Genomic DNA, 23,861 nt, shown 5'->3' with positions numbered 1-23,861 from the left:
TTGTTACAATCATTCAATGCTCCCCGATGCTTTTATTTCTTTATTTTGCAAGGTAGGGATAACGATGAGCTCTCCTAGTTCCCTTCATTTACACACACACACACACACACACACACACACACACACACACACACACACACACACACACACACACTCACTCTGAACCCAGAATCTCCTGCATGCCAGGCAAGGGCTCTCCATTGAGCTATCCCCCAGCCCTTCTTAAATCATTTTAAGAAGAGCCATGTGATAACTCTTCACTTGTCAGTGTTCACAGTACATGCTCTTCTGTCGTGATTCCCTAATGAAAGGAAACAGTACAATGGGTGGAACAAACAGTACAACATTCATGTATATTTGTGGGATTTGTTTTGCTTTGAATTTTATTTGCAGCAACAACAATTTCTTGCTTACGTTTTGCTGAAAGATCATTATAGCATCTTTCCTAGCACATGCTGGCAGGAGGGTGGAGGAGAGCCCAGACTGGCTTTGGTTCATTTACAGTAGATCATCTTTGCAGTAGCTGGTACACCTTGTATGGATAACAAGGAATTAGCTCAATTGGCCCTACTAAACTTTAATATAAATGTGTTAGGCTATTCTGCTGACTTACAAACATAGCTGAGCTTGTCTTCTCCTGCCCCAAACCCTGATATGCCCTGTGCCCTTTCATCTAAGTTCATTTAAGCCCATCCTTTTTCTTGTGATACACAGGTGACCCTTAGAACCATCTTTATCACATTTCTTTCACCTTTCGTGTTCAAGGTTTCAGAAAGTTCTCTTAGCTCCTCCTTTGCAGTATATCTAGAACCCTGCTATTTCCCAGTTGCTCAACTCCTACTACATTACTAAAACCATCATTATCTGGACATAACCAACAATTCTCCAGGCTTCTTTCCTTAAGACTTCAGTCTGTTCTCAACACAGCAGCCAGAGACACTGAAAACGTCAAGTCCGACGACTGTTCTGCAACAGATGATTTCCCAGTCAAATCTTTAGAGGACCTCTAAAGATCAAGTCACGTCCTCTACTCCCACCCAGCCTGTAACCCATTCTGACCTCATTGCATTCATCCCACTTCAGCTACACTGGCTCATTTCTATTCTTCAGCAGCTCTCGCATGTCCCTGCTGCAAGGCTTTGGCTGGATGTCACCTCTCCTTGGGATGCTTCTTTCTGGTTATCTTCATAGCTCATTCCCGGAAATCTCTCTAGTCATTTCCTAAGCCTCATTTAAGGCTGCCCTTTGGCCACCTGGTCCCAAATTCCAATTCTCTCCATATCATAGTTAAATATTCACTTTCTTTATCCCCCCCCCACACCCCAATCACTTGTAATGGACTGCATCCTATACTTACTTTCTTATTTATAGTATTTATCCAGCATGGTAATGAAAGCTGTGTGGAGATAAGAATTTTACTTTTGTATTTACTGCTGATTCTGATAGTTCAAAAATGCCTGCTATATTTTAAGATGGAATGAGTATAGACAGAAGATAGCCTGATAGGTTGTCTGTAGTATGACATGTTCTCAGAAATGTCAGCAGTACTTGTAATAGCCATTTGGACACCTACCTATGTGCTGGATACCATACTTCATGATTCTCTTTAATTACTCATGGCCGTGTTTTAGTTGGGCATAGTATTTATTTAAATTCACAAATGGACACACAGATGTCAGATCCTAACTGTGTGGAGCTAAGATCCAGACCCAGGTCTGTCCAGCATCCAAAGTTTTCATCATAATGTTTAATACTGTGTGTTGTACCTTCTTCAAGATTAAAAGCAAAATGGAAGGAAAAAAGAAAAACAGCTCCTGTCTTACTCTCTTTATGGTCATTGTCTGGACTGCTTTCCCTGTATCTGTTCAGATGAATGACTGAGATCTTAATATGAGAAAAGAAAGAAAATGGAGAGGATGGGTAGAACTTAAGAGGTGGAGGAAAATTATGAAAGTGGTGGCATTGATCAACATGCATTGTACAGATAAACTAACATGTTGAATTGAAACCTTTCTATACAAGTACTTGAAGATAACAAATAAAAAGGGAGGGGTAGATTATTCATTCTATGAGTTTCTGTTGAATCTGCCTCTTTGATTTCTCATAACGGGAATTTCAGAAAGATGTAGAATTAGCAGTGGCTTGGGATTTGAGAAGCATAAGAACTGATGCTACAGGCTATGGACTGGACAGTCAGCTGGCCATTCCACAGGCCTCAGTTTCTCTATAACTACCTGGCCTTGGATGGGTGACCTGCTAGCTTTTGCCTGATGTTTTTCTCTTTGAGACTCCTAGCTTTCCTTCCATTGCCATTTATTTGCTTTAACCACTCTAGGGCAGGGTGTCTGCTCATTGGAGGGAGACTGCCCAAACCACCTAACCCTGAGGATGTGAGGTAGTGTGATGGAGTGCCTAAGATTTTCATCCTTGGCCCCCTGGACACTTATTCTCCTTATTAGAGTCAACACTCCATGGAATTTAGGCTCAGGTCTGTTTGGGCCTTTATTTATTGACAACCTAAGTCCCTTTAAATCCTTTCTGGAACAAGTCAAGGGATATGACATAAATAAAATGCTACTGAACTGTGTGACCTTCAGTAGGTATTTACCTTTACTGAGGCTCCGTTTGCACTTCTGGAAAATGAGAGAAAAGGTTCCCTGAATTCAAAAGAACACTGAACCCTGAAAACATAAGAATACTAGCCCTTACCTCTCAGCCCACTTTGCAAGGGGACTGAGGTTAGATCAGTGCTCACACACAATTACCCAGCGGACTCCATTTCTATGTCAGTTTCAAAACTGATGGGGTTGGAAGAGAATTTCCCCCATACTCCCCCTGTCCTCCCACTTGATGCAGAACCCAAAGCCTCTCTTCCTGATGCAAAGTTCTTACAAGGATATTGGCAAGGTACCCTTGTGAGTAGCAAATCCCTCTGAAAATATGGCCTCTGAAGATTAATAGGAATATGACCATGTGGCCATTTGTGTACTTGGCAAAGTCTATATACATATGGTTTGGGGTGTTGGGTTGAGCATGTGTATCCATGCCAATGTGTGTGATGAAGCATGGAAGTGTATACAGGAGTGTGGGTAAACAGATCTTTGAGTCACACAGGCCAGCCCATCCTGGCGGGCTTTGTCTTCCTTTCAGTTGCCATGACAGCAGCGAGCGCCTCTGCATCATCAGTACACACAGCTCCCTGTGTGCACCAAAACTGGAGGATGACTCGGGAATTGGAGGATAAAACTAGAGGCAACAGCACTCCACTGGAGGGTTGGCTCTGAATGAAACAGGTCTTCTAGAACAACTTCCTCACCAGGTCGATGTCGGGGTGCTGGCCGGTCTGTCCAGGTCCTCTGGGGATACCAAAGTGACCTCACGCTGATGGGAATGGCAGGCTGGAACAAAGTTTTGGTCAACCTCATTTCTGATCCTTAACAGCTAATAATATTTTGACAAATTGTAGAAATGTGGATAACCAAAGGCTCTTCCGTTATATCCCTGTGGGCTGAAACCAGTCACTTTCATAAGAATACAGATTAGCCACTTTGTGAATTATCTGTGACATTGGCTCCTTTGTAGGTCCATAAATTCACTGAGTAAAAATCAATTTTAATATTAATCTAAATATGATTTCAAAGAGAACTTTGCTTTCTGTTGCTTTCACCCCTCTTGGGTATGTATAATAAATGTTTGGGGACATTTTTACCTTGTCTGAGATTATCCATGTAATTCCTCTACTTTATCTTATCATGACTAACAGAATTGGCTGTGTGTGAAAAGTTGACGTTTTACAATTTAAGAAAGCTTCTGGAAAAGAAAAGCAGCCACAGATGTAAATTCAATAGCAAGGATAAAAAATTAAAAAATATATATATATATCATGCATTATAAGGAGTTCAACTTCCTTTGATCCTGCAAGCTGAAATTTCAAGACTTGAACTTTTCATGCATATCAGGTAACCAGAATAAAGCTTCATCCAGGCCTGACCTCTTTCATTATGTTGCCTCCTCCAGAGAGACAATCAGGAATCCTAGAGCAGAATTTCTCCTGCCTCCACATAGGAACCAAGGGCTTTTATGTGTCCCACTGTCAGGAGTGGTGAAGAAACTGAGGCACAGAGGTTGCCTCCTAGCTTAATAAGCATCAGAAGCTACCTTGTTGAGGGAGGAGGTGCGGCTCGGTTGGAAGCAAGGAGCAAAAGTGTCAGGTACCAAGTTAGAGCTCTAGTTTTGGAATAACAGCAAACAACAACAACAAAAACCATGGTGGCTCATGGTGGCTCTGCTAGTCCACCTAGAAGTTTATTTAGTGGTTCTTGTTGGAAATTCTGAAGTCTTGACACGTCTCATCTTGAGTTCTGATATACCTATGGGTGTGAATCATTAGACAGAGAAAATACTAGTGTTCTTACCTCAAACCCCAGGCTGATGGGGTACTGGATCAGTTGAAATATTCTCAGGGCTGGTTTTTAGGTTCCCAATGTTAGTGAAGACTGGCAGAAATCATCTGGATGCTAAGAAGGTCTAGGCCCTGCACTCAATCTGCAGAAGCATTGTCCAACAACCCCCAGGACCCTCCTGAAGAAGCGAGAATACTCACGTCCTCAGGGAAAAGGAATGGTGAAAGAACACACTTGCCTTTCAGATTTGGCTACCCTAACGCTCAGGTTATAGGGAGCATGTCAGTCTTAAGTTTGGAATAGTCACCGATGCTTCCACATGTATTAGACCTAAATCTTTTTGTCTCTGTTCCTTCCAGAACACAACATACATACAAACACATGGTAAGTTTGACATGGACACAAATCAAACAATGTATCATTAGCTTTTCTAATATTATGGATTATATCTAATGTGTTTATTAACCCAGAAGAAAACTGGATTTTTATATGCTGCCACACTAGAAACTCCCTCTAAAAATTAACTGTTGCTTTATTTTCATTTTCTCAGCTTTGGGATGAAACCAAATCGCCTTTGTAGATTGTGTGTATGTGTGTACATGTGTGCTAGTCTTGGAGCTTGCCCTCAGGGCCTGTGTACATTGTTCCTGAGCTTTTGTGCAGAAGACTAGTACTTAACACTTGAGGCATACCTCTACTTCTGGATTTTTGGTGGTTAATTAGAATTAAGAGTCTCACAGACTTTTCCACCTGGCCTGGCATCAAACTGTTCTCCTTAGATCTCTGTCTCCTGAGTAGCTAGGATTACAGGCATGAGCCATCATCACCTGGCTCCCTTTATAGATTTTGAATGCTAACTTCTGGAGTGCAGGGAAAAATCAGCAAGGCAGTGTGAAAACTGCATTTAAGCTAGAATTGGAAGATACTTGTTTGAATTTCAGCTCTGCCTCCTGTTAGACGATCTTGGGAAGTAACCTTTCTGGATTTCTCAGGGCCTCTGTAAATACAAATGGTAAGTTACACAAAGAAGACTTATAATTAAAAATTATAAGTCCTTAGGTGTCCTTAATATTTTGCTTTTCTACTCATTAGACTATCATAGTAACAGGCACCAGGACTTTGGGATATGATATCATGCAGGCTCTGCTTGGCCTCAGATTGGATGGGGAAATGGGCCTTGGATACGAATAATTATAACAAGTGAGGGGTGAGGAGGACACAGGGGCCAGACCTTCTTCCCCAGGATTCCAATGAGGAAATAAAGCAGAGAGGGCTATTGGATGAATGCAATAAACCAGCATCCCACACAGAGAAAGACTGGGGAAGGCCTGTGGGTTTGGGGGCTTGAGAGGATAGAGGAGATTGGGAGAAAACACAAAGCAGGGAGAAAGCAGAATTGAGAAGATCTGAGAGCCACAATTTCTCTCTGGGGCTCTGAGACCTTGACTCTTTTGCAATTTCAAAGGACTGTTTGATTCCCTTTAGATTGTTCTGAGCTAGAAAGTGGATATGTTGATAATCTTACCCCAGAGGTACAAGGATTACTGTGTCACTATGGCCGTAGCCTGCTGAGATGTTCATTTTTTAATATCTTACTTAAAATACTACTTCCTGTTATCCATTGACCAGTTCCCCCAGAATTAAGTTAAACAGCCAAGACACGATATGGAAATAAGAGCTTTATCTTGTGTGATTGCTGGTCTTAATGTACTATGTTATTTCTCTTCTCTTTTTTTGCCCTTTGGTTAATCTCATATTGCTACTGTATCTGACTTTGTTACCTGGTATATTGTATATACATTTATTTGTTTATTTGAAATAGGAAAGGGAAGGGGGGAAAACAAGATGATTGGGAGGGGGTCGGGGGAGACAAATGGGGACAAAAACATGAGGAGTATCAGTGTGTGAGAAGTAATGCACCTATTACCTGGCGAAATAAAATAAGTCAAGACAGAGGGATTGTAAAAATGCCTCTGGGCTATATCAATACGTATTGCTTGAAGAACTTGGGCTTCTAGAACAGTCAGATATGGGTTCTATCTTGACTCCATTTCTTACTTAAACTTGATTTCTTACTCAGCTTTAAAGTTGAGGCTGTTGGACCTTTTCCCTGAAAAGATGACTGGGCAACATAAATGCAGAGACTTGGTAAATTTTAAAAAATGCTTCCAAATGTTACTTAGTATGCTTATTTCTTGTGACTTGGAAATGATAAGATACAGTGATGTTTTTTAAGAGATAAAACAAACAACTTTAAGACACATGAAATAAAGGATGAGAAACTGGTGGGGGAGAGACCACCTGTGTGCTATTGCAATAGTCCAGGCCAGGAAGGGTGAAGGTCCAAGGCAGTGAGGATGGAGACAGAGGGTGGATTCAAGTGCTCTTTAGAAGATAGAGCTTCAGTGGACAGGAGGGACAGAAAGAACCAAAGTGAGAGCTTTGCTGTATGATAAACTGTGAACCACCGCAGTCCCTTGTTACTTCCTGACTGCTAAAATTCTGAAAAGAAGGTAAAGATAGGAGGCATCCTGGGGCATGAATTCTATTAGCCAGATTCTTACTGGCTTTGTTTACCCTTCATTCTGACTCTGTCTTTCCCTCTTCCCATAGCAGCTTTAGGAGCCCACTATAGCTGCAGCTAGGCACAAGATAATGTGCAGTCTTCATACCCACATGGATCCTGTGCCCAAGCCAGCTCTGTTTTGCCAGGGAAGCCTGATAATGCCTAAGCAGGTTGCTCTCTGTGTAGAAAGACCCGGTCTTCCTAACTCTGCACTGTGGCTGGGGCATGTCCCTTACCCCATGGCCCAGTTCTTCTTACCTAGACATTAAGGATTCTGGGCACAGACCCTAAATGAGTGCTAGTTTCCCTCATCTCTATGGGGAATCCCTGCAAATAAATAGACCAGTTTCCAGAACAGTGATAGAATACCTGAGCCACGACAGGAGCCATGTGGGAGACATTCTGTGGCTTTGAAGTGTGTCTTGCGATGAGGAAAGCATTGGAAGATGTGGTTTCTAGAGGAGCTTATTAGCAAATGTTTGTTTAGTCCCGTTTCCTTTGTGTTGAATATGATCCTTTTTCTACTAAGAAACTCTCAGTCCTCTTCACTCTTTAATTTTTCTTCATGGTATTGTAGTATTTTTCTTTTGCACTGCGAGGTGGCTTTGTTTCTTTGAGCTTGTCAGTGAACTCCAGCCTCCATTCTGAACCTTGCTTTGGCTTTCCCTGTGCCCAACCATATTTTCAGTGTTTCTCTCACAGAGCTCTCCCATGTCTCTTTTTTCTTATCTTATTGACATCAGCCATCTTCACAAGCACTTCAAGTATTTTTGTCATTCATTGGTCTTCCTTTATTGGGCATCATCACTCTATACCAGACACCAGAAGCAGCTGCAGCTCAGGATGCCTGGTAGCGTTCACAAACCAGCAAGTTGCTTCACCTCTCAGTCTGGGTTGCCCCATTTGTCAAATGGCAATCTTAATAGCACCTAACTCACAGGGTGCCTAAGTGATGAAGTGTATTTGTGGGCATGAAGAAACTTCATGCAGGACTGCTCAATCCACTTTGTCATTGTTGTCAAAAACAGAAGAGAAGCCAGCACCAGTGTCTCACACTTGTAATCCTAGCCTACTCATGAAGCTGAGATCTGAGGATTATGGTTCAAAGCCAGCCGGGCATGGAAGTCTGTGAGACTCTTATTTCCAATTAACCACCAGAAAACTAGAAGTGGTGCTGTGGCTCAAGGGGTAGGGAGGTAGATTTGAGATGAAAAGCTCAGGGTCGGGACCCAGGCCCAGAAGTCAAGTCCCAAGACCCCCCCCCAAAAAACAACAAAAAAACCCCAAAAAACTAAAACAAAACTGAAAAGAGAACTGTGTCTTTAAGAGGGTTACTAACTGCCCTTATAGCTAAGGAGATGTAATATGGCATTTTGAAACTCACTATGTCATGTAACTACAGAGTCCTTTCAAAATAAAGTAAACAGGGATTTGTTCCTTGTGTAAGGAGTGTGATGCTTTTATACAATTTCAGATCATTTTGTCCATAACAAGCAGAAATGGATGAATGGTGGAAGTAACTATTCAAACACTTTTTTTAGTATTGTAGATTGAACTCAAGGCCTTGTGGCTACTACTACTTTAGCCACCTACCAGTCCTGTTTGGGTTGGTAGCTTTCTAGATAGGCTTTTATTCCCGGGACATTATGAACTATCATCCTCCTATGACAGGCACACACAATCTCACTAGAACATTGTGTTTTCCTAGTAGTTTGAGCTGATATATGTGCCACTACACCCAGCCATTTTATCAGGATGGATCTTAGAAACTTATTTTTGACTGAGCTGGCCCCACTCCACAATCTTTTGACCTCTCCCTACCAAGTAGCTAGAATTGTATGCTTAAGCCATCAAATCTGGTCCTCCTTAAACACTCTTTTACTTGTTCACCCCTTTCTCTGCGCCATAGCACTGTCCAAAATGAATGAATCTCACCTTTCTTATCTACAGAGAATTTGCCAAAGAGAGAGAAAGAGTGGAGAACCGGAGAGCATTCATGAAACTGCGGCGCCAGCAACAGATTGAGCGTGAGCTGAATGGCTACCGTGCTTGGATAGACAAAGCAGGTGAGGCCTGAAGGCTTGGGGCACACAGGGATGGAGGATCCACACCACCCCTCAACTCCTCTTGAGAGGCAGCCTGGACTAGAGCAGACTGAAGCTCTGGGTCCTTTGAGGTCTTTGGTTCCCTTGCTGGACCCACATTCTTCCTCTGGCATGGAAATCTCCTTGTTCTACTCTACATCTTTCCCAGGGCAGGCATCTTCCTATTATGACTAATAATCCATATATTCAGTAACATATACATAGAACTTACTTTGTGCTAGGAACTTTGAATGAAGGGTTGAGCCAGTCGAGCCAAACACGACTGACTCCGCAGAGCTTTTGTCTAGTCGATCTCTTTCTTCTCTACTTGGGGAAGGAAGCAATAAAATAACAATTTTTAAGATTATGATAAATGAAATTAAAAAAAAATCAACCTGAATTACGCGGTAGAGGATATATTATAGTTTTAGACAGAGGGGACAGGCTAGTCGCATTTGCATGTCGACTTAGATGAGGGAGTGGGTTACCAAAAGATATGGATGAGAAATACCTTGGTGTTAAATCCTTACTGAAGAAGGTACAGGTGAGAAATAGCTTGGAGCTAAGTCCCCATTAAGGGACTGACGGGTAGTAGGAGGAGGAGAGATGAGGTTAGTCACGGGGAAGTAGACAGCGTTCACAGACACTATTGTGACAGCCATTTCGAGAATGCTCTGGGCTTTGCTGTGAGCAGAGGCATGCCATGCCCTCACATAAAATTTGGAAGGAACTGTTGGTCCCTGCAGTGAGAATAGACCATAGGAGGACAAAGCTAGAAATGAGGGAGCCAATGGGAAGCCACAGCAGCCATCCAGAGATGGGAAATTGTGATGAGAAGAGGTGTGTTTTTGAGCTGATCAACCTGTGCTCTCTTGTTTTTACCAAGGTCCAATATCAGGCCCAGGTCCAATAGCTCAGGCCCAGCTGGGAGGCTAGAGCCCCTCAGCCCATGAGTTCTTTGATGCACAGAGCCATTTGATCCAAGGTTTGTGGTGGCTCGGTTGCTTATTAGAGCCATAAATCGTCCCATATCTGTCAATGAAAAGATGCATTTGCTTTCTTTATTATTTTAAAGGTTGATGCTTTATATCTTCATTTTCTTCCCAAGAAAAGAGTGATTTTGTTTTATAAAAGAATATATATGACAGTCAGCACCTTTGTTCATAGGGCAAAGCCTAGCAGAAATGTGACACTGCACAGAAAAAAAAATGTAGACTACAATTTGATGTTTAGTTGCCTGAGATTTTTTCTTTCATAGAGACATGGGAAGGAAAGATATGATATTCTTAGTCTGACCACCAAAACATAAAATCCCCCTTTCAGTTCTGAAGTCAATTTTTGAGTATCCTTGTGAGAGAGAGTGTGTGTGTGTGTAATGTGAATATTGGTACTGGGGCATGAATTCAACTCTCAGATCTCAGCCTCCTTAGTAGCTAGAATTAAAAGCTTGAGTATCTAGTGCCTAGCTAACTTCTGATTATCTTAAAGGGCTGAGAAAAGTGTGTATGTAATTGAAAATCAGATAAGCATGCCCCTTTGAGATACCCATATTCCCTTGTTATATTTGGAAACATGAGCAATGCATGTTGACCACATGTCATCCATTCTTGTTTATCTTTTCCCAGAATGGTAATTCAGCCTTACTATGGGAGGGTGAGTGGATTTGCTTCCCAGTCAAGACAGGCAGTGTGATGTTTCCAACTGTCCCTGTCATCCTTGGTGGAGGAACCATCTGACAGATTGCTTAGTGAGCTGGCATCAAAACCAGAAAAGAATCCTTCCAGTTCCTCTCATGACCCCACACTGCGTCAGGTGACACAGTACAGTGCTCTTTGTGGCTCTGCCTTTTAGATACTAGCAGAATTCCAAGGCTTCTGTTTCTTCCAGCTAGCAAAGCCAGCTCTGTCCTCCTTCTAAGAAAAAAGACACCCTGTGACGTCAAATTGTGCTTCCTAGCCCTTCCATTTACAAGTGGAGCGTGAGTGAATCAGAGACATATGGGTTACATTTCCCTGGAAAGACACTCAAGCGAATTTGGCAAAGGCATTGGTGGGGGAAGGGTGATTTCAGCATATCCAGAGCCCTTGAGCTTCACAGCCCCACACACCTTCCTTCCATCTGCTTTGGGTGTTCTCAGAGCTGCCTGCCCCAAAGCCAGACACTGCATAGCAAAAATGACTCTCTGTCCAAAGTAATTAATGATGTTTTGATGTATTTTAAGGACCTATTTTTTTTTAAAAAAAAAAGCTCTCCAAACATGCACTTTTAAGCATGAAGGAGAACCCCAGTAACATTTAGCTTGCCAGTGTAGTGTTTTGCCAAAGAAAGAATGCTAAATAGTCCTGATTTGTTGTAATGGCCATCCTGTATGCTATTGTACAAGCTTCAAATGTTCCCCTCCTAGGAATACACATACACACACACACATTTTTCTCATTTTATATGTAGATTAAATTATGGTAATGTCTTTACTCTTTCCTACTTACTAAACAAATCATTGTTTCACGGTGTTTGTTGCAAGCTTTCTACAAGCAGCTAGTAAACTTGGGATCTTCAGAAACGATTTTAAAGGCCTCCAAAAACCTGGCTTCTGGGATGAAGTTGGGTGGAGATTAAAACTCACCCAAATCCTTCCCAGAAGTGGACTCAGGAGCCCACCAGACTTGAGCCGAGATTGATTTTCTTTTTTTACTTTTAGAGAGGTGCTAGTATGATGTATTTTTCAAGCACTGATTAATACCAAGTACCCATGGATACAGCCCACCCACTGCTTCAATTTTTTTGTCAATTCCAATTTCCATCTTGATCCTAAGCACTATCTGAAGTTAGCACAAATTCATAAGAGTGTATCCATTTCAGAAACCAGAAAGTAAGGTTTTAGAAAGCCCACATTTCTGCCTATGTGGCTACAGGTTTAGGAGTTCCTACAATCCCTACTCTACCCTCCCCATTGGTTTTCTAGTATGACTTATAGAACTCGGGGAAAAAAATGTTACCTATGTTTTATTGTCAAGGATACAACTCGGGAGCATGCAGTTGAAGCTTATGTATGCACAGGGCACGGTAGGGTAAGGCACAGTCATGGCACTCACAGCCTCTGGGTATACCAGCCCAGAAACCCTCCGAAATCCTGTGGTTCAGGAGCTTTGTTTTGTTTTTGAGAGTTTATTATGTAGGCATACTTGATTAAATCAATAGCCATTGGTGGTGGACCTGGATCTGTAGTTTCCTCTGTTCTTGCTAGAGATAGGGATGGGAGATGCCAAAACTTGAGCTGTCGTATTTTTCTGGCTTCTGACTATCCAGTGTCTCTTCCTGCTATAAGCCATTTTAATAGCATATAAAATACAGCTATGGACCAGAGAACAGACATGAAAACTCATTTTTGTTTTATAATGCTAGTCATGGGGCTTGAAGCCAGGGCTTGGGTGCTGTTCCTTGAAGTTTTCACTTACGGCTGGCCTCCATCATTTGAGCCACAGCTTCACTACCAGCTTTTAACTGGTTAACTGGAGATACGAGTGTGATGGATCTTCCTGCCTGGTCTGCCTTTGAACTACCACCTTTAACATCTCAGCCTCCTGAGTAGCTAAAATGACAGGCATGAGCCATGAACACCTTGGCACAAACCCAAGTGGGACCTAAAGACGCAGTCCGCAGACCCTGCTCCTTCTTTTGAGAACACTGGGACATCTTTCTCTGCCTCTCCCTAAAGTTATGGAGAGGATGGAGCCCACCTATGTTGTTTTCTCCTGGATGAAGGGTTAGGTATATGCCAGAGGTGATACAGACAAGAAACTAAGGGGCAGTGTTAGAAAAGGTCTGAGTGGTTAGAGAAAGAAATGTAGGAAAGAATTCAAAAACATAAATGTAACCTTTTCATTCCTATCAACTTAGGGAATCATTGTTTTAAAAAAATCACTTCCATTTACACACACACACACACACACACACACTCACACTCACTCACACACTCACCCAGTGTCCTTCTGAGGCATAAACACCAGATTCAGATGGGAACTTGGTCAGCATGCCCCAAGGACTGTGCCTCTTCCGCATTCATCCCCCTCCCCCAGCCCCATGCACCCTTACTCCCCAGTGATGCCTAGTTTCCTTCTGAGCTGGTGCCTGTGACAGGCTCTGAACTCGTTCCTTTCTCTGTGTGTTGCCCTGAGCCAGAGTTCTTCCTGAGAGATTTTCATTTTGCACAATAATTTGGCGTTTACAGATAATTTACTAAGCCATTTGTTTCTATATAGAGGAAGTCATGCTTGCAGAAGAAAATAAAAATGCCGGAACATCAGCCTTAGAAGGTAAGAATGTGCTCAGTGCCTCACTCCATTTGCAATCGCCCCTCTTATGCAGAGGCAATCTCTCTTGATCAAATGAGGAGAAAGAAGGAAAAGAGGGGTGCGCTGGGATTTGAAACGCATATCTCTCAGTAATAAAACCCCTCATGCTTTAAAATGAAGAGAATTGAGTCACAGATTTAAATGCCTTTTAAACTGATGAAAATGAAACCCAAGAGTGGCTTTGTTCCAGGGCCTGTGATTGATACTCTACAATGAAAAGACCATCCCACAGCCAATGGCAGATGATAGGATCTTCTTTTAAAATGTGTGGGGATCATCTGGGGACCACTTTCAGTCCCAGGGAGTGGCATTGTTTATGATAATCCAGAACAAATAGATACTACAAAATGTCTGTGTGCCTATCCAGTGTAGATTCACTTCAGGAGGGATTTCAGAGCCCTTGCATTTTGTTAGGTGCTGGTGAGGACAGTACCCCTGAATCCCTAGACAATGCTCAGCTTCTGTCACCTTGACTCCAGTACTAAGGGTAGACAACATGTATCACAGGGGCTTTGCACAAGTCCTTACCCAGTCCTCAACGTTTTTTCCACGATGATCTCGGTGTACTGTGGCCTCTCACTGGCCTTCCCCTTCCCTGGCGTAGTGCTTCGAAGGGCAACCATCAAAAGGAGCCGGACGGAGGCCATGACCCGAGACTCCAGCGATGAGCACTGCGCTGATATCTCTTCTGTGGGTGAGTGATCCAGTCAGACCTTCTTTTACTTCTCTGGATCTCCCATGAAAAATGAAGATTCTGTCTTTTGAGAAGACCCACAAGGAGGAAAAGAACCCAAAGAGTACGAAGTTAGGGCTGTAGTCAAGGGATGATGTGGGAAGCCCAATCTAGGGAATGACAATATATAGGAAAAAAAAAAAAAAAAGGAACTGGGGATGCTGCTGACATGAAATGTGGGGTTGAGGGTTTGCCAAATGTGGCAGATTTTCCTGACTCACAGATGTGTCTGTTCTCTCTCTCTTGGGTATGATTGATTATGAGCACCTAACCTTGGGATACAGGTTGAGCATCTGTCATTTAAAATTTGGAAATGCTCCAAAATTGGAAACATCTTGTTATCAACATGGAATCCTGGGTAGAAAATTTCTTTACCGAGAAACTTTGTTTCTTGCACAAAACTATTACAGTGCTAGATGAAATTGCCTTCAGGCTATGCATATAAGATAAATATGAAACATAAATGAATTTCATATGTAGACTTTGATCCTATCCCCAAGATATGTCATTATGCATGACAAATATTCCACTTTGAAAAAAAATCAAATTGCTTCTGATCCCGTACATTTCAGATAAAGGCTATTCAAAAGATCCTCAGGAACTCTTTCTTGTAGTGGCTCAGATGTGAGAAGTCATTGGCTTAATTGTGGTAGCACCCACCTATTTCCATCACATGAAATTTAAACTAATTTTTCTTATCCTTTGCATATGATTGCATGCAGTTCAATTCTAGGTATTTCTGATAGACTCTGACTGGAGACAGATTTTCCTCTACATCCCCACCCTCAACCTCAAATAGGGCAGGATCCCATTCCATCTTTAAAAGGAGAAGAGACTTAATTAGGCTTAGTGTTGCTTTATGTTGTCAATGGCAAAAATACCACAAATGCAGCAGAAGGATACTGGTGTCTAAAGCTCACTTAAAAGGAAAGTGCAGAGAGAAGTCCAATCTGTTACAAACATAAACATGATCTTATTAACATTCAAGATACTGGGTGTTGGCCTGATGCCCTACCTGAAAAGCTTCCATTTTCCCAGGACTGAAAGTGCTTGGAGAGGGAGAGCAGTGTCTTTGCCTGTGCAGTTTATTTAGTCTGCAACATAGGAATGACCCAGGCCTATAATATGGAGATCACCTGGTCCTGGCACTCAGCTACTCACCTTGCCCTCTGGATACTCCCTGGTCATAGAGGGGGAGCCTAGGATATTTTGAAGCCTCATTCTTCCTCCCTATTTTGCCCTCACAGGTACACCTCTTGCCAGAGCCAGTATCAAAAGTACAAAGGTAGATGGGGCCTCGTATTTCCGGCACAAAGAAAGACTTCTGCGCATCTCTATCCGCCACATGGTCAAATCCCAGGTGTTTTATTGGATTGTCTTGAGCCTTGTAGCCCTCAATACTGCCTGTGTGGCCATCGTCCATCACAACCAGCCCCAGTGGCTTACTCACCTCCTCTGTAAGTGAATGGTGATTGCTAGTCCCTACATGGACAGCTTGGTTGGTGTGTGAATGAATGTAAGAGACCAGAGCACGCTGGGCTGATAGTAGTACCTCCAGCTCCAAATCCTGCCTCTTTATACTATCATCAAGGAGGCCAGAGTTCTTTGAAAGGGGAGGATTGAATCATCAGCTGACCTCTTTCAGACTTAATCCATTACTGAATGGGGTAAACAAATCATTGTTGAGGAGTTAGCAAGAAAATGTTACACCTTGGTGCCTAGGAAGGAGATCTTAAAGAAGCTCAATGATGTAAAGAGTTCAAGACACTAAAGTCCTAAGAAGAAAGACCCTTAGGGCAGTGAGTTGCTCAGATGGATCAGAAAGGTAGCTCCACATAAGACTGCCATAGGATACAATGGAGGAGCTAGGAGACTGTTCTGTGAGTGTGTGGAGTGGAGAGTAACTCTTGCAGCAAAACTGTAGTACTTCCTTTCTTGTCGGAGGCCCATTCTCCATTTACAGGCCACTAACCAACCTTAATGTTGAAAGAGTAAAGCCGGCTTGTTAATTGAGCCTAGGACTCATCCTGGACCAGAATTTAGACAACATTATCCTTTATTCAGCACTGACTTAACATGGCAATCAAACATTCTCATAGTATAGTATTGGAGACTCCTCCATAAGAGGATTTATTAGTTGGAGGAATGCAGGAGCCCATTCTATCTATAGAACAAATGTTTCTTTCTGTTTTTTCATACTTTCAGACTATGCAGAATTTTTGTTTCTGGGCCTTTTCCTCTTGGAGATGTCCCTGAAGATGTATGGCATGGGGCCTCGCCTTTATTTTCATTCTTCATTCAACTGCTTTGATTTCGGGGTAAGTCCTCAGAAGCATGCCTGTTCTGTTTTGTGTTGATAGGCCATGGTTTCAGATAAGCAGCTTGTTCTGTCACTCAGCATGAACCACTGAAGTCAGAATTTGTAAAGGGAGAATTGATTGGAAGAGCCAGAGGGAGTCCAGAAGTGAATGAATCCTCACCATGCAAGGGCTTTTTAAAGCTCTTTGATAAAAAAATGTTTTTATTGCTGTATATACTACAGAGTATACACTTAAATATATCACTCATTGATATACTTAAGCTAACCATACCCCAAGTTTTGAACTAGTTATTATCTTGGGGAAAGTCTTAGAGAGAAGGACAAAAGACTTAATTCTAGAGGTGGTTCAGTAAAAAAGAGAAGGGTATACTGTTCATTTTTTTTTCAACAAGTTTAAAATTAGCATAATTGTCTGAGTATACCTTCACACAAACCCTTAAATTAGCAAGTCCCCACATAGAATATTGCATCCCGTTATTTATTTCTGAATTATACTTAGTTGTATGTGTCAAGGCCATCAACATAAACTTATTCTTTACAGTGCTGCTTTCAAGAGAACTATGCACTGGAGTTAGGTGGGAATGTAGCCTGGCTTGTACAATAAGGAAGTAGAGAACGTTGCATTCAGGTTCTCATACCCAGGTAGCAGTTGAACAAGGTCACAGAACTTTAGGCTCCTGATCCATTTCTCTCTCTGCCAAACCCACTTTTTCTGCCAAAGCTTTAGGTGCTGAAGATTTTGAGCACTTGCCAAACTGCATTTTCACTTGGAACATATGGTTCTAAGTATAGGCAATTTTCAGGCATAACTGCTAGGGAGAGACCATTTTAACATTGGTTTTTCTCATGTGCACATTTTTCAACATTGTTGTAAGAATTACTTTTTAAAAAAAATTTCAGCACAATATCTAGAACATATCAGGCATTCAGTAAATATATAAACATATTTCGAAACATTCATTTGAAATCGTGATGCCCCAGAGCAGTCAGACCCTGTGACAATGAAGACTTAGGGCATGCAGAAACTCAGTGGACAAAATACTTGATATAATGGGAACTGAAACGTACTTGCTAGCACTAAATGACAAACTGTTTTTGAGATTTCTATTTCAAAAAGCAGTTTCTATGGTTTGAATGCCACTCGCTGCTTTCTTTGTTCAAGGTGATATAATACGAGAAAACCATGCCCATCAATTCTCTGTGGAAGCGATGACTGGCTGGGATAGCGTTCACCAAGGATGGGAGTTGAGTCAGTAAACTAGTCCACAGTATGGGGGATGAGAGTTCAGAAGGGGAGTGGAGAACAGTGGGAGAGGTCAGGCGAAGTCACTTGTCTCCATCACTTTCCCAAGAAGATACATTGAACATAGGGCAGGCTGGGGACCGGGGAGAATTTCACCATAGGCCATTGGGAGATATTGAGTGTGCAGCAAATGTTAGGATGTCCCCTCCTCTTCTCTCCTCTCACTGTGGCTGGTTTTGTCCTTAGGTCACAGTGGGCAGTATCTTTGAGGTGGTCTGGGCAATCTTCAGACCAGGTACATCTTTCGGAATCAGTGTCTTGCGTGCTCTTCGACTTCTAAGAATATTTAAAATAACCAAGTAAGTTATGAGAATCAGGGCTCTTCCTACCACCCTTGTGCCTTGTTTTGTTCCCTTCCATCTTTTGTTCCCCCTTCCCTTTAATTCCCTTTCTCCTCACAAATGTCAACCTAGAAAACTGTCTGAAGCCAAGTGCTTGTGGCACACACCTGTAATCATAGCTACTCAGGAAGCTGAGATCAGAGGTGTGAAGTGAGCCTGGGCAGGAAAGTTCATGAGACTCTTTTCAAAATTTAATATTCTTTCAGTAGTTGTTCAAAGGAGTTCCCCTTCAACAGAGCCTCTTTTGTTCTTGTCAATTTTTGTCTTTTTTAATTGTAAAGGTGACGTACAGAGGGGTCACAGTTATATAACAGGCAATGTCACCTCCGTCCTCATTTTCTCCCAGTCATAGCCTCTTGATCAGTGAATACTAATAATGAATATAGTGCCTCTTCATTTACCCCTTTTAACGTTCTCCTCTCCCCTCCCACCACTTCCCCCACTTTTCTTAATTTTTAGTTTATGTATCGATATTTTGCCATTTAGCAAAGCAATTTATGTATGTGATGCAACTTGATCTCTGTCATTCCTTCAATATGTTTCACCCTACTACCAGTCTCCCCTTCCCTTATTTTTCTCAGTTTGAAATCATATACAATGCATTTTTGCCTGCACTCATTTCCCCCATTGATTCTTCTGCCCTTTTCCTCTTGTTCTTCTACTCCTTTCCTTGTGTATGACACTCTTATCTCCAAGTAAGTACCAATAAAAGCTGAATTGGAGCTATGGCTCCCCTAGCACTTGAGAAAAATAGCTCAAGGACAGTGCTCAGGCCCTGAGTTCAAGCCCCAAGACCAACACAGAAAGCAAAGCAAACACACAGGAACTATGTCTGGTCACAGATCTGGTGTCCTGTTCTCAAGCAAGGCTACAATGATTTTTTTCTAGTGAAGCACATGGGTGCAACTTAGCTCAGAGGCTACAGGAGCTGCTGAGCTGGAGCTGGGCTGATTTGGTATGTGGTGTTTACAACTGTAACTCTGTCTGGGCTTCTTAGGTATTGGGCGTCCCTCCGGAACTTAGTGGTCTCTTTGATGAGCTCCATGAAGTCTATCATCAGTTTGCTCTTCCTCCTCTTCCTCTTCATTGTTGTCTTTGCTCTCCTAGGAATGCAGTTGTTTGGAGGCAGGTAAGTACTAGAAAGGATTTACTTCATCTAGAGGAGGCTCTGCATGTGTCAAGCCTGTGATAGAGCCATTTGATCATCATGTTTCCATCTTATTTGGGGTTGTAGGTGGCCTGAATAGACCACGATGCACTCTTGGATGGAACAAGCGTCTTTGTCTCTAATCGTTTGCAAGGTTTTAGTTGATGACCTGTGCCTTTGTATCTGTATTTGAGATATATAGCATGAGACTTTATAACTGATGATAAGCTCAAACCTCATATGGTTGCAGTATCTTTAAGGGTGTAATTCAGGAAAAAAAAAATCCCTGCTACGATCTCCATGACTTTAATGGAATGGAGAACAGTGGGCTGGGGTTGCAATGAAGGGAAGATATGGAGAAAAAATGATGAAAACTGTAATCTTGGGAAGAGGACACTTGGTATGTGAGATATTGGTGCCATGCTCTCTGAATTTTCGTTTCAGGTTTAACTTCAATGATGGAACTCCTTCAGCAAATTTTGATACTTTCCCTGCGGCCATCATGACTGTGTTCCAGGTATAAAGCTAACAGTTCAAAAATGCTGTGTGCTGAGGACCACATGTTACCAGATGATAATGTCTCACAGTGTCAGGACACTCTTGTTTCTCTTCCCTAGGCTGTTCTCAGCAAGCAGGGTTCTTTTTTGAATAATTATTATCATAATCCCTCACATTTCAATGACTCTGCTCTTCCCAACTACAAAAGAACTCTCCTGTGATCACCATTCTCCTTAGTTGTGAGTGTGCAAGACTCTGAGGCTGAGCTGCTGAGTCACCCATCACATTTAGGTCCCAACAGTTTTGGAGACAACCAAATCTAGAGATTCATCTAACTGATGTGTCCATTTCATGTGGTATCTTTCTTATGCCCCCTCCAAAAAAAACCCTCTTTTAAATCATATGAAAAACTCAATTATGAATAGTGGCTTAGAGTCTTATAGATAAAGAAAAACACTATTTAGCCAGAATCTAAGCTAAGCTGGAGCCCAAGATTCCTAAGCAGAGCTCCTGCGGCTTTTCCTGATACTGTTACTCAGAAACTGTGTGTTAGTATCTCTGGGGACGGTCAGTGGTCACCACCTGATCTGTATGACTCTCACAGGCCTGGACAGGTTGAAGGTAGGAGGGACTCCGTAGTTTCAGGACTGGATGTTTCCTTATGTTCACTTTCATTTTTAATGGCCATATAAAATGCATATAAAAATTTAGAATTATTCATGGGAATGGCTTTCTTATCCTTCATAGGTGAGAGACTAAAGCAAGGGATTTGGTGAAAACAACCCAGCCCCAGTGTCTGCCTCTTTTTTAAATTTTTTTGGCCAGTTTTGGGACTTGAACTCAGGGCCTGGGTACTGTCCTTGAGCTTTCTCAAGTCTAGTGCTCTATCACTTGAGCTACAGTATCACTTTCAGCTTTCCTTTTCCTGTGCATGTGGTACTGAGGAAGCACTCTACCACTAGGCCATGCTCCCAGCCTGGTATCTGCCTTTTTGCATTGGTCCCACTTTGAAAACCCAGAGTCCCAATCTACCTGTTGTTACTCTGCAGATCCTGACAGGAGAGGACTGGAATGAAGTGATGTACAATGGGATCCGATCCCAGGGTGGGGTCAGCTCAGGCATGTGGTCAGCCATCTACTTCATTGTGCTCACCTTATTTGGAAACTGTATCCTTTAAAGATGTTCTTTAAAAAAAATCTGGCTACCTTCTTGAATAAGCATTTAAGAAATTAGTGGTAGTGGTAGAATTTGAGTGGGAAATGAGGGACCATGGACAGAGTATATTGAAAGAAAATGGACTTTCATCTTAAGGTATTACCATACTTGTTCTATAAGAATATAAACATGAACAAAGCAGTTATTTTACATACTGAATAAAATAGTTATTCATACATTTTAAGCTAAAACTTCTATATAACCATTTGCTATGTGGAGGAGTGGGCCTTAGCTTGAATTGGAATTAGGGGAACAAAAACAAATGAGGACCGAGATAAAGCTGTATTTTTGTATTTTCTATAATATCACGGAGAAGAAATGCTACTTTCAAGTTTCTTCTCCTGAGAACTTCTAAGGAACAGAGCAGACTCCAACTAACCCTAAGAAACACATTAAAAAATAAAACGATATAATGAGTTACAGGAATAGAAGGCCAGTTTTCATGACATCAGACTGGTCTTCTACACTAGAATCAGTTTTCTGATTCCTCCAGGATTCTAACTAGAAGAATGAGAGACGAAAGAAACTGTGCTATCACAGAGAACTGACCAAGGGCAGAGACTGTGGGATCATATTTAGGACAGAGTAACATGAAACCCAACCTTTCAGGAAAATAACACATTGTGTTATTTTATGATTCACTTATGTACATAAAGGTTATATCTGTCATCCCAGATGACTTTCTGGATAGTTTGGGTCAGGCATTTTCTACGGCTTGTGTGAAGAGGCGATTTGTGGAAGGAGAAAACCCATATTCTCTTTCTCCTTCCAAAGGAATGGCCCAGTATTTCCCTATTCTTTCTGATAGCCTCTGGCTACTTATCCTGTCAGTGTCCTGACAGTAAAGATGTGGAACTGTCCCTTTTCTTTTTCCTTTTTCTTTTTGCTTGTCCATCCTTAACTCATAACCCAGACACCCTACTGAATGTGTTCTTGGCCATCGCTGTGGACAATTTGGCCAATGCCCAGGAGCTAACCAAGGTAAGCATTGGCCTCTAGGGATTACATGGTTCTCTATGGCCATCAGGACACCCTCAGGCCTTGGGGTCTCTTTCTGGAAGTCTGTAGTACATCCCTCAGGCATTCCACTGAAGCCTGCCTTTTCTGGAAGCTTATGAACAATTAGAACTATATATCCATACAAGAAGTCTGGGTCATTTTCAGAGAATTTGCAAAGCCTCAGATTAGCATGGATCTCTCACGGGCTATGGAAATTAGTAGTTTATCTCTGTGTGATCTTACCGGGGTCCTTTCCATGGTTGTGACATGGAATGTCATGGCAAGCACTAGCCCATTGGGTTTTAAGCTCCTCCTTTGCTATTGTGACCTATGGCAGTGTGATTTCAATCATATGGCATCACCCTTAGGGGTCTGGGTGTATGAAAAATTGGAGACCTTTCAGTTCCTGAACTGGGACTGCATAGACAAATCATGGACAAGTTTCACTCCTTTCTTTTCTCTGGTGGTCTTCTCCAGAGGCAGATGCAATACTAACTACACTGGGATAATCTAGGGCATGCAAATCAAATCTGAGGCAGAGACACAATAGCATCTCCATACTGTTCCAGGGTTTTTCCATGTGTTCTATAAGCTGTTGTCTACACTTCTTGATAGCCTTGAAAATTTTCTTAACTGCATGATATGGTAGGAAAAATACCAGCTTTAGTATCTGGAAAACACGGTTAGAAACCCAGTTGTTGGCTGATTAGGTCTGGCTAGATTTCAGATCTACATTAACACCATTTTCTTCTTGTGTAATACAGGAATGATATTTTGGTCTTGATTGCTTCATAGGATTACTGTGAGGACCAAGTGAAACCCTGGGTGTGAAAACCATGTATTCTTAATAGTTCTAGTCACTTACCCGAACAGATTTTCCCCAGTGTCATCACTTATGGCTGGGAATATGAGTGAGAGAAGGAGATCCCTTGAAAACATGGAGTCTAGGTAACTGCAGTGGAGACTCCATGATGGATAGGTTCTCAGCCTCAGTGCTAATTTCAGGAGGCTCTGCATGGGAGAACTCTGCTCTATCCTTCAAGACATTGAAGAATATTTGAGGAGCATTGGTTCTTCCGTAGCAATGGCCAGCTCCATCAAGGACTTGGGTTTAAGGATAGAAACAATAATTACTATGTGTTGTAGTGGTACCATGTAAGGTCCAGAGGAAGGGAAACAACAGAGAAAGGAAGGATGGGTAAATGCAGTACTAATAGTAATTTTATATTGGTAAATTTGGGGGGAAATGATAAGTAAGATGCTGACATACTGAATTGAAACCCCTTTATACAACTACTTAAGGATAATCAAAATTTTCATTTAAAAAAAGAAACAATAATTACTAGTTGTGTGGAAGCTGTGTGGCTACTGTCTACCAAGCAGCCTGGCCTCTGGCCTTTGATGATTTCTTATGCTATTTCTTGAACCTTTTGACTTTCCTCATTCCTTCATCTGGTTTGCAAAACTCTGGAGAGAGCCATTAGAGAATAGCCTCCATGGGAATCCTAGGCAAAACTATCTGTGCTTTGTGTCTAGGATGAGCAGGAAGAAGAGGAGGCCTTCAACCAGAAACATGCATTGCAGAAGGCAAAGGAGGTCAGCCCGATGTCTGCACCCAACATGCCTTCTATGGAGTGAGTTGGTTTGTCTTTTTCACTGACCCCTGGGCTCCTGTGCTGAAGCCAATTCGTTAACTTATAAAGCAATTGATTGTAGGAGCCTACCTCCTTTCTGCTAGAACTATTCCTGAGAACACACAGTGAGCACAGCAGTCTCTGTGTTTTCATGGAGCTTTTATTTCAATGAAGAACTTGGATGACAAATACACCAGTCATTGCAGATAGCAGTAAATATAATATGAATGGAACAGAATGACATGGCAGTGGAGGGAGAGATACC

The 23,861-nt window shown here is 42.1% G+C and overlaps 1 protein-coding gene across 1 annotated transcript in view; it reads left to right on the top strand.

Annotated features, from left to right (window-relative positions):
• Cacna1e (calcium voltage-gated channel subunit alpha1 E) overlaps positions 1-23,861 on the top strand; it is a 446,101-nt gene that overhangs the window by 345,964 nt on the left and 76,276 nt on the right. The window contains exons 10-20 of the mRNA XM_090340308.1: positions 8,920-9,035; positions 13,313-13,366; positions 14,010-14,099; positions 15,386-15,595; positions 16,344-16,456; positions 17,948-18,060; positions 19,100-19,231; positions 19,694-19,766; positions 20,797-20,914; positions 21,877-21,944; positions 23,499-23,596. Coding sequence (XP_090196434.1) covers positions 8,920-9,035; positions 13,313-13,366; positions 14,010-14,099; positions 15,386-15,595; positions 16,344-16,456; positions 17,948-18,060; positions 19,100-19,231; positions 19,694-19,766; positions 20,797-20,914; positions 21,877-21,944; positions 23,499-23,596 — 1,185 coding nt within the window. The remainder of the gene's footprint in view (positions 1-8,919; positions 9,036-13,312; positions 13,367-14,009; positions 14,100-15,385; positions 15,596-16,343; positions 16,457-17,947; positions 18,061-19,099; positions 19,232-19,693; positions 19,767-20,796; positions 20,915-21,876; positions 21,945-23,498; positions 23,597-23,861) is intronic.

The sequence above is a fragment of the Megascapheus bottae genome, chromosome 10 (assembly GCF_031878675.1).
Source record: "Megascapheus bottae isolate mThoBot1 chromosome 10, mThoBot2.hap1, whole genome shotgun sequence".
NCBI lineage: Eukaryota > Metazoa > Chordata > Mammalia > Rodentia > Geomyidae > Megascapheus > Megascapheus bottae.
The sequence above is the reverse complement of the archived record's forward strand: the minus strand, read 5'-3'. Positions and strand labels throughout refer to the sequence as shown.